Below are 9,305 nucleotides of genomic sequence, written 5' to 3'. Positions count from 1 at the left end.
AGAGAACCAAGGTTACAATGTAACCCATCGTTCTCTTTCGTGTCAAGACTATCTCTCCACCCCACATATTCCATATGTACAGGGACTCTGTAAGACACACCACGAGGAAACCAAGCAGACAGCGCTGCAACGGCTGAGGGTGCGACGGCAGACGAACTCGGGTGAGACGTCCCTGCCACCTGAATAAACACCCATGTGGTCAACAGAGAAATATTTATATACACACACCCATCCCTTGTCCAGTGCCCGAGGGCCCTCGGACTTGGCTGGCCTGCCAGACGCTAAGCCGGTTGTAAAGGGTGGAAGGCCATCCCAGCCTGCCCTCCTTAGCAGCAGGCTGGCTCGGAAAAAAAAATGCCTCATGAGTCTGACCACCACCTGGGTGTCGGACCGTCATGGGAAACCTGGCAATGTATGAGGCGAGACTGCAAGGCCAATTCAGGCAGCATAGCCACAATAACCACCAAGGGGAGGGAGATCAACTCCACCATCCCCGAAAAACGACACTCCGGCCAGGGTCCTAATGGGGAGCCATGGCCTGGAAGGCAGGGTAAATTGAGATCTGTTCTTTTCTACGTCCTGCTGTGCTGTGCCCAGTACATGTTTGGCAAACATTGTGCGGGCTGCTACATTTATGCAGAAGAACCTGATAAATGTAGATGGGGTCGTCGCAGAGGCCTCCTCACAAATTTCCGACAAGGAGGCACCTCACCATAAGGCCCATGAGGTAGCGAGGTCCCATGGAATGTGCCCACACCTCTGCAGGGGGTGACCTACACACCCTCCTGTATGCCTCTTGGATCACCTCCTCAATCCAATGCGAAAGCATCTGCCTGGTAACCGGGTGGCCCAGGCAGGTAGGCCTGTAGCAGACGAACAGCAGGTCAGTTGTTCTGTGGGTATGTGTGCGGGCAACGTATACTGCTAGAGTCCTAACAGGACATAGCAGTGACGACCCCATTTTACGTGCCCCACCATCGTCATCCTGAGGAGGGTGGAAGGGGTACGGCCTAATGGACCCCGGTAGGGTCTTTGGGTGGAATGCAGGATGCAGGGGCAGTACCACTCCTGCATCCCATGGCAGGAACCGGCAGCATTCCTCATGTACAGAGAAAGCATGCAGTTCCCCCACTCTCTCAGCTGACACTATGACCAGCAAGCCAACCCCACCTCCAAGTCCCCTGGAGGAACCGCTGGCCCCCTCTGTAGGGGCGTAATCTCTCTGACAAACTGGGCAATAAGGTGGCAACCTTCACCAGCTGGAAGAGGTAACCCCCAGCGCTTAAACCACGCACCGTGGTAATACGCCGGGTGCGGCCTGCCATAAGAAGACCAGCTGGGTGGCCGAGCACCTAGGGAGGCAACCCCATGGCCAGGAACTGAGCCCTCTCAGGGGCCAGGCACAATGTGCAAGCCCCTGGGGCAAAGGGGTAGAACAGAGTCCCCTGGGCCCGGGACAGGAGATCCTGTCTGGCTGGCAGTTCCCAGGGCTGCCCACAAAGGAGGGAAGCGTTTGCTGGGAACCTGGTCATCTGAGGCCAATTCGAGGCCACCAAGATGAGACTCACCTTCTCCACCTGAACTCTATGAAGAGTGGGTGCAGAAGGGTAGAAGGGGGGAAGGCCGTGGCCACTAACCCGTCTGTGCGTGAGGGGAGGTCGTCCATCCCCAGGAGAGAACAGGGAACAGTCTGCTGTCACCTGGAGGCAATACAGCACCTGGTATTCCCAGGCGGTCTCCCATCCAAGTACTAACCAGGCCCAACTCTGTTTAGCTTCCGAGATCAGAAGAGATTGGGCGGTTCTAGAGTAGTATGGCCGTGAGCTCTTTCTTACCAGCACATGGCAGTTCAGAAGACCCGGCAGGAAATGCTGGAGGGCCAAGTAGCTGCCTTCAGTTGCAGCGGCCGATGTGTAGCCCCAGCCAGGGGCCCTCCATTGGCCAGAAATACCAGCCTGCCAGGGAGGCATCCGACGACACCATCCGGCGACGCAGACCCAGCGCATTAGGAGGGCTCCCCTTATCTGAGGCAGGCCCCAGATGCAAAGACTCCTCCCACCAGCAGAGAGCCCTGCGCATCCTGCGTGTCATCAACACTCTGGCTTGCAGATCCCTCTGGGGGCACAATCCCTGGCCCAAGAGGCGATGCTCACTGGGTGCATATATAGATGGGCCAAAGGTGCTGTGTGCACTGTGGCTGCCATCAAAACCCAGGAGGCGAAGGCACAACTGCCAGGTCACGGAAGCCCCGAAGCGAAACTGGGACAGGCAATTACCTAATGGTGGCCTTTTCCCAGGTGTCAGGGCTTCTCCAGAGAATTCCTGTCCTGGCATCCAACCACATGCCCAGGAATTCTGTGGACTGGGAGGGCTGCAGCCTGCTCTTTCTATTGTTGAGGCACAGACCCAGGTGCTGCAAGTGCTGCGGAAGACGAGCCCTCTGAAGGTCGCACTGGCTCTCCTTTCTCTCAGTCGCCTTGGAGGATAGCCTAATAGACCCCTGGCACCGTCACCATTGTCTGGCGTGTCAGTTCACGGCACCGCAAGCAATACACAGGACAGAGGCAGTGTGTGGCCCTGAGCCAACGCACGCAAGCCCCAGGGAGTGTCGCCGAGTGTGTTAGCTCACCACCGCAAGCAATACACCGGGACAGGAGTGGAAATGCCAAACGGTAGGGCACAGAACTCGAGGGTCCTGCCATTGAGGGTGAACCTGCCCGAAAACAAGCGTCTTCCAGGCCGAGCGTGGCAAACCAGTCGCCTTGGAGGACAGCCTGTCAACATTCTGCACCAAAGTGGGCTTCAAAGATCTCCCATCCTTCTTGTGAATGAGAAGTACCTGGAGTAGAACCCAGCTCGCCAAGAGAGAAGTGATTACTGCTGCCAGAATCTCCCTGAGCTGAGGGCCCGCTATCACTGGAATCATGGCTGACCTCATCAGCAGGGGGCGGCTTTTCCGTAAAAACTGCAGGCGATAGCCCTGGGTCATGGCTTCTCTCTGAAAACAATCCAGGGGTCCGCCCCATGCATCTCCCACAAGTGGGGATGCGCATGGGGGGTCAAGGCGGGGCTGGGCTCCATAGAACGTCAGGGCCGAGGAGAGGGTTTGGGGCCTCCAGGGCCCTACCCCTCGGCCGACCATGTCTGGCCCTGCTGCGACAACTGGCATCCAGACACACTCTGAGGTCACCCAGAGCTACCGGGGGCTGCGATGACCCCATTGGTGGAGCTGCTGGGCTCCGCTGTCTGTGGCTCTGCCGGAGCATGCCTGACGTCTCCGAGCACATCGACGGGCCTCCTGGACCTGATGCAACATGTCAGTTGCACCTGGCCCCGCAGAGCTGATGGCACTACAGGCCGCCTAAGCCGACAGGCCTGATCCTCCGCATCAGTGGCGACCAGGACAGCCAAAGATGGCGCCTCATCACCCAGAGGGAGGCATGGTCCTGTCTATGGCCGCTGCCTGCTCCTTCATCAGCCTACCAGTAATGTTGTGCAGCCGCGTCAGTGCTCAAACTGCTTAGCAAGCTGACACTGGCACAAGGCTGAAAGGCCCCTGTATAGGCCAGCTGTCCATGGACAGCCATGGCTCCATGCATTATAGCGAGCCTGGCCTCCATGGTCTTCCTTTAACAGACTTGGAGGGTGACATGAACACGACCAGTGCCTGGTCCATGGAAGGAAATGGCCCACAGCCGATCCTTTCCCGACCGCACACTGGTGCCAACTGCCTACATAGCCCTGTCCACCAATGGCGGGCTTCAGACGGCTTGGCAAACTGCCTTCTTTGCAGCACCACTTCCTCCACATCAGGAAGTAGCGGCACAGCTCTTATTTTCTAGAAGGGGCAGGACACCTGTGTCCTCCTCCTCAAACAGGAAGGGCCCCTCACGAGCTGCTTAGGTGGCACTTCTTTGTGTTAGCCCTAGAGCCCTGGCAGCTCGGGTAACAACTTGATTTTGTGGCAGCGGGGAGGTGGCTGCTCCAGCTCATCCTCCATCTGCCGATGACCCACACCCCATGGCTCACGCATAGGTGAGGTCATGCTGTTCCTGCCTGCACAGGGGGGAGCTGGTAATCTGCGTAGGAGCAGAAGGAGCAGGCCCCGGAAGCCCCTGCAGCGCAGAGGGAGGCCCCCCCTGCACTCTTCTTTTTCTTAGTCTCTGTGAGACCAGCACTCTGGCTTCCCTCACACTAGCAGGCGGGATAAAGCAATTCATGCAAGGAGCCAGGACCTCCCTGGCCATGCATGCATGGTCCCAGCCCAACACTGCACACAGCTTGGCTTTTTTCATGGCCATCCTCCATAGGCATTTTTATTACACAGCAGGTATGGCCGTCGTCAGCGTTTGAGCAGACACTATACTGTCTGAGGTAAGTGTGGCACTATTCACACTCCATCCTCTATACCCAAGCACACATGGAGCGGGAGAAGAACAAGGAAGCACGCCCGGTGCGTCCTCCGACGAGTCGGATTTTGCGCTAAGGTAGCCTCTACTTATTCAGCGCCAACGCCAGCTACAGAGCAAGTCCGCACGCTACCTCCGATGAGGTCGGATTTCGCGTGAGACAATAGCTGCAGGAGCCACCCGGCAGAGCCGAGGCCACAGCAGCCACTCTACCGCAGCCAACGTAAAGGGAACAACGCAGCAATCCTGAGAGGAGCCCGCAGACCAGCTCTCTTGCCGTAGCAGGCGGACAATACTGCGTTAACTCTGTCTCCTCCACACACGCTGGTTTCTTTAAACCCGATATGAACCATGTCCTGACTGTTTAATGCCGTGGAAACAAAGAAGGAGGCCACGCATGCATGGTGCTTATATAGCCACGGTGCCAATCATTGCGTGGCCACCACAGGTGGTGTGTCTTAAAGAGTATCCACGTCATACTGCTCCCGTGGGGATCAGTCCCCGTACATATGGAATATGTAGGGTGGAGAGATAGTCTCGACACGAAAGAGAACTCAGTTTTAGCTCAAGAATAGACTCAATTAAAATGACTATTCTACCCAAATTGTTATATTTGTTTCAAACTTTGCCAATAGAAATAAACCAAAAGGAATTCAATGAGTGGAATAAAATTCTGTCTAGATACATATGGCAGGGTAAAAGGCCTAGAATTCGATTTAAAACTTTACAGTTACCCAAAGAAAAGGGAGGATGGGGCCTTCCCTCCCTCAGAGACTACTATTGGGCAGCACAACTAAAGGCTGCAATATGTTGGTGTAATCCTCATATGAAGCTCAGTGGAAAAGTATGGAAGAGAAACTGACCTCCATCCCCATACAAGCGATTTTGGCAGATAGTAACTTACAAGATTTAATTAGAAAGATAGAAAACCCATGGATCAAATTAACTCTGACAAGTTGGAAAACCGTAATTACAGAATATAAATTAGAAGAGTCCATAATAACTCTGAAGTGGTGTGCTTACACAGCTGTTAGACTTATTTAAAAGAGCATATGGTTCAAATAAAGATAGGGGTATCATCTCAGGGCTGTACAAAGGACCTACAAGCATGAAAAAACACACTATATGTTAAAACAAAGTGGAACTGGAGGGAGGAATCAATATAACAGCAGAAGAATGGAAGACAATATGGGCATATCAGTGGAAATGTAGTAGCTCACAGAGTTGGAAGGAATGTGGCTGGAAGAGCCTGATAAGATATTTTATTACACCTTGCCAAAAATCTCACTATGAAGGTAACCTCCCAACTTGTTGGAGAAATTGTGGAAATGTAAAAGCGAATCATTATCATGTTTTTTGGGATTGTGCGGTTATTAGAACGTACTGGAAGGGAATACATAAGGCAATACAGGAAATATTTGGATGCCACCGAAAGTAAAACTTTTTTATTTGGACTTGTGCCTGGAGACTGGCCGAAGAGAGACAAGTATCTGTTTGATATTCTGTTGGCGGCAGGAAAAAAGCCCTCACAAGAAGATGGCTTTCACAAGAGAGCCCAACTTTGGATCTGTGGATGGACATCATAATAGACATATGTAGGATCTAGAAACTGACGGCAGATGTGAATTATAAGATGGACCTGTTTCAATCACATTGGAAGAAATGGATGGATTATATAAAACAACACAGAACAGATTTTGATTTTGTTGACTCTACAATATGTAATTACAGCAACGAACTCAACTCACTCCCTAGTTTGTTTTTATTTGTATTTGTAAATGTTTTGTTTCTCTTTTTTGTATGTTTTTTTGTTTTTAATTGTTCTAAAAAAGAATATTCAGGCTCGGTGTCAATGATCAACAACAGTGATAATGTATATTGAACTTGTTCTGAATGTTAATAAAAAGTTAATTATAAAAAAAAAGAAAGAAAAAAAAAACTGAGCGTCTAAGGCCTGATAGAAAAAGTGCAATATAACCATCTTCCTCTCAAGCTCTTCATCCTATTACAGTGCTGTGGGACGTCTGTGTGTGTGTGTATGTACGGGGAGAGTGAATGAACGTCACAGCCACCGCAGCAGATGGAGAACATTAGTGTGTGTTTATTTACGCTGCAGTCCAAAAATAAAGGCCCGTTCTCTTCAGTAATAATGTGTCTCCACCTCAACAGCCGTGGAGTTAGGATCTCCGCTTTGTCCCCCCGACCATGGTTAGGAAGCAGAACAACAGGGTGGTGGCTTCAGGTGTCTAAGTGTGTCGCTCGGCTGGAAGCTAGCAGGACTGTGTCAAGTGTCCTCTCTCCACTTGTCAAATCGCAGCCACAGCTGCTCATCATGACGCCTGTCGTCATAGCTACATAACTGGATGAGCTCCACCACTGGACGGGAGGCCATCCAATCAGAAGGACAGACTGAGAGTTTACATCTGAGAAGATGAGTAATTGTTTAAAGGGTAAAGCAATGACGGCAGGAGGATGGTTGTAACCCAGACTGTCCGGTCGGTGGAGGAATGCTCTGCTGAACATGGAGACCTCCTCCTTCACCCTGAGGTCAGACGCTCAGCAGAGATACTACAACACTTTGTCTTCAGTCCTCTGTGTCCTCCAGGCCTGACTCAGTAGTAAAGAGGGGTCTTAATGGGTTGGAGAGCTCAAAGAGCATTGATGAGTCAGAGGACAGGATCACAGGACCTGAGGCATGAATTGAGACAGAGCTGGTAGACAGGTGACACCGAGCTGCTCAGACTTGCTCTGTTTAAGGTTGAATATGATGATATCTAAAGGGTGGAAGAACACGTCTGAAAGGCTGACATGAAGGGTCAAAGGTGATGGAGGAAGCACTCGGAGCATCAGAGGAAGCCAAACATGGCTTCCAGGGTGGTGTTGATGGAAGGTGATGGGTAACCCATATGTGGAGAGCAGCAGGTGGGAGGCTGAGGGACTAAAGGGGGTTCTGACTTGCATAGACCTTTAAGTAGAGTAGAAATGTGGCAGTGGAACGTAGAAGGACGTGGTGAACCAGTGATGAGAACATTAATTCATTATAGGTAGACTTGGACAGGGGACAGTCTGATTCCAAGAAGCAACCCTTTAGCTGCTGTAGTAATCACCAAAACCAGAGGAGGGAGCCCTGTCAGTAAGAAGCCTGACGTCTTCTGGACGCATGACAAAGTTGGCAAAGAAGATGAAATGGTGGAGACATCACACGGAAGCAGAGACAAAAGGTGAAGGTGTAATTAACATGACTGAGGAAGGACAGAGGCTAACGTGGAGCTTCTCCTGAGGAGTGGAGGCTTGAAGTGATGTGGAGGTAAACTGATGCTCAGGAAATCAAAGGATGTGCTCAGTCCTGCAGTCTGCTCCAAACATACAGGACCAGCCAGTTGTTGGAGGACTGATGTGAGTCCAGATTAGAAGGCAGCTCTGACTCTGACCTGCACTCACTGCAACAGCACTTCTGACAATATCCAGGAAAACCTCCAGACTTCCTCCTGTACACCTCAGTACCTAACAAGTCAAGAGAAGCAGACTCTGAAATCATGTCCACAACAAGATGGAGGGACAGTCAGAGACACTCCACTGTGAGCTTTCTTCACTCCACAGTGACAGGAAGCAGCTCTGCTCTGCACAAACACACAGAGGGACACAGTGAGCAGCTGCTGGAAGCCTTTTCTCCACACTGTTGAAGTGCACTTTGTAGCTCCACTAGAGGGCCACATGATCCAGGAGGCGGTGCACTCCTTGTGCGCTGTGTTGCAGCATTCTGTCAGTAAGAAGTGCTGCTGTGAAGAGAACAGCTGTCAGACTGAATGTGGAACATCAGCTGCTCCTCTTGTTGATTGAAACCTTGTTGTACAGATGGAACATTGGCTGTGGATTCTTCTTGCTGCTCTTTTCTTTGGTAAGATAGAAAGCTGCACATGTTTCCTCTTCAAACACTTGAAGACATTACTGAGCTCTACATGAAGAGCTCTGAATGTTCATTCTACACTCACTTACAGCACATCATCTCTGCTGCCATCTGTTACCTTGGAAAACACCTTCTATGCTTCAAAGTGACAATGATCCCTGAAAATGACATCTGTTCTACATGTGAGAGAACTCTTTAAAGCTGCTGATTGTTCTGCTTTCATCAGTCATCTTTATTGATCCATCTCTTCCTCTGCATCTTCTCTTCTTCCCCAGAGTGTAAAGGACAAGACTCAGTGACCCAGCAAGAGGGAGATGTCACTGCTGCTGAAGGAGACACCGTCACACTTGGATGCTCCTTTAAGACCAGCAGTGCAGGTCGCACTTTGTTCTGGTACAAACAAGAAGTGAACAACTTTCCAAAGTCTATAGTGATGCGAGTGGCTGGAGTCAAAGATCCAGGAGACTCCAAGGAATCAAGATTTGATGCTGAACTCAAAGACACATCAGTTCCTCTGAAGATCCAGAAGCTTCAGCTGTCTGACTCTGCTGTGTACTACTGTGCTCTGCAGCCCACAGTGACAGGAAACAGCTCAACTCTGTACAAAATCCTTTGGAGCAAAGACAACACAATACTCCACAACATCCACTAGAGGGACTCACACACTGTCACAGCTGTATAGACTGTCAGGATTCAGTCTGCTGTGGACTCTTCAGATTGTTTGTAGAGGAGATGAAACATCATCATCAGTTATGATCCTGTTAGCTGACCTGCTTCATGTCTGTCACAATAAAAGACAAAGACAGGAAACAGTGGGACCACATGACAGGACTGAACCGCCTCAACATGCTCCTCTCCATGTGGAGGAGCAGCAGGTCTACACTGAGACTCTCCTGGGTGGATGACCTCCTGACATGGTCTTAGAGCTAGAGAACTACAGAGAAACCATATTTGTCCTGCTTTTCCTTGTCCTTGACCCACTGGTCACC

At 51.0% G+C, this 9,305-nt stretch overlaps 1 pseudogene and 1 gene segment (V, D, J or C); one reads left to right on the top strand and one right to left on the bottom strand.

Annotated features, from left to right (window-relative positions):
• Nucleotides 1–1,706: 1,706 nt before the first annotated feature.
• Nucleotides 1,707–1,825, bottom strand: LOC114450512 (uncharacterized; annotated as a pseudogene).
• Nucleotides 1,826–8,194: 6,369 nt separating this feature from the next.
• On the top strand, nucleotides 8,195–8,926 carry LOC114449974 (T cell receptor alpha variable 18-like; the record flags this gene model as incomplete). The annotated part of the segment is given in 2 exon segments: nucleotides 8,195–8,307; nucleotides 8,592–8,926. Coding segments are annotated over 2 exon segments (378 nt in total), but the record flags the coding sequence as incomplete, so codon positions are not given.
• Nucleotides 8,927–9,305: the final 379 nt, after the last annotated feature.

This window comes from Parambassis ranga, chromosome 17, assembly GCF_900634625.1.
Source record: "Parambassis ranga chromosome 17, fParRan2.1, whole genome shotgun sequence".
NCBI lineage: Eukaryota > Metazoa > Chordata > Actinopteri > Ambassidae > Parambassis > Parambassis ranga.
Note: the sequence above shows the minus strand (reverse complement) of the source record. Positions and strands in the feature narration are given on the sequence as shown.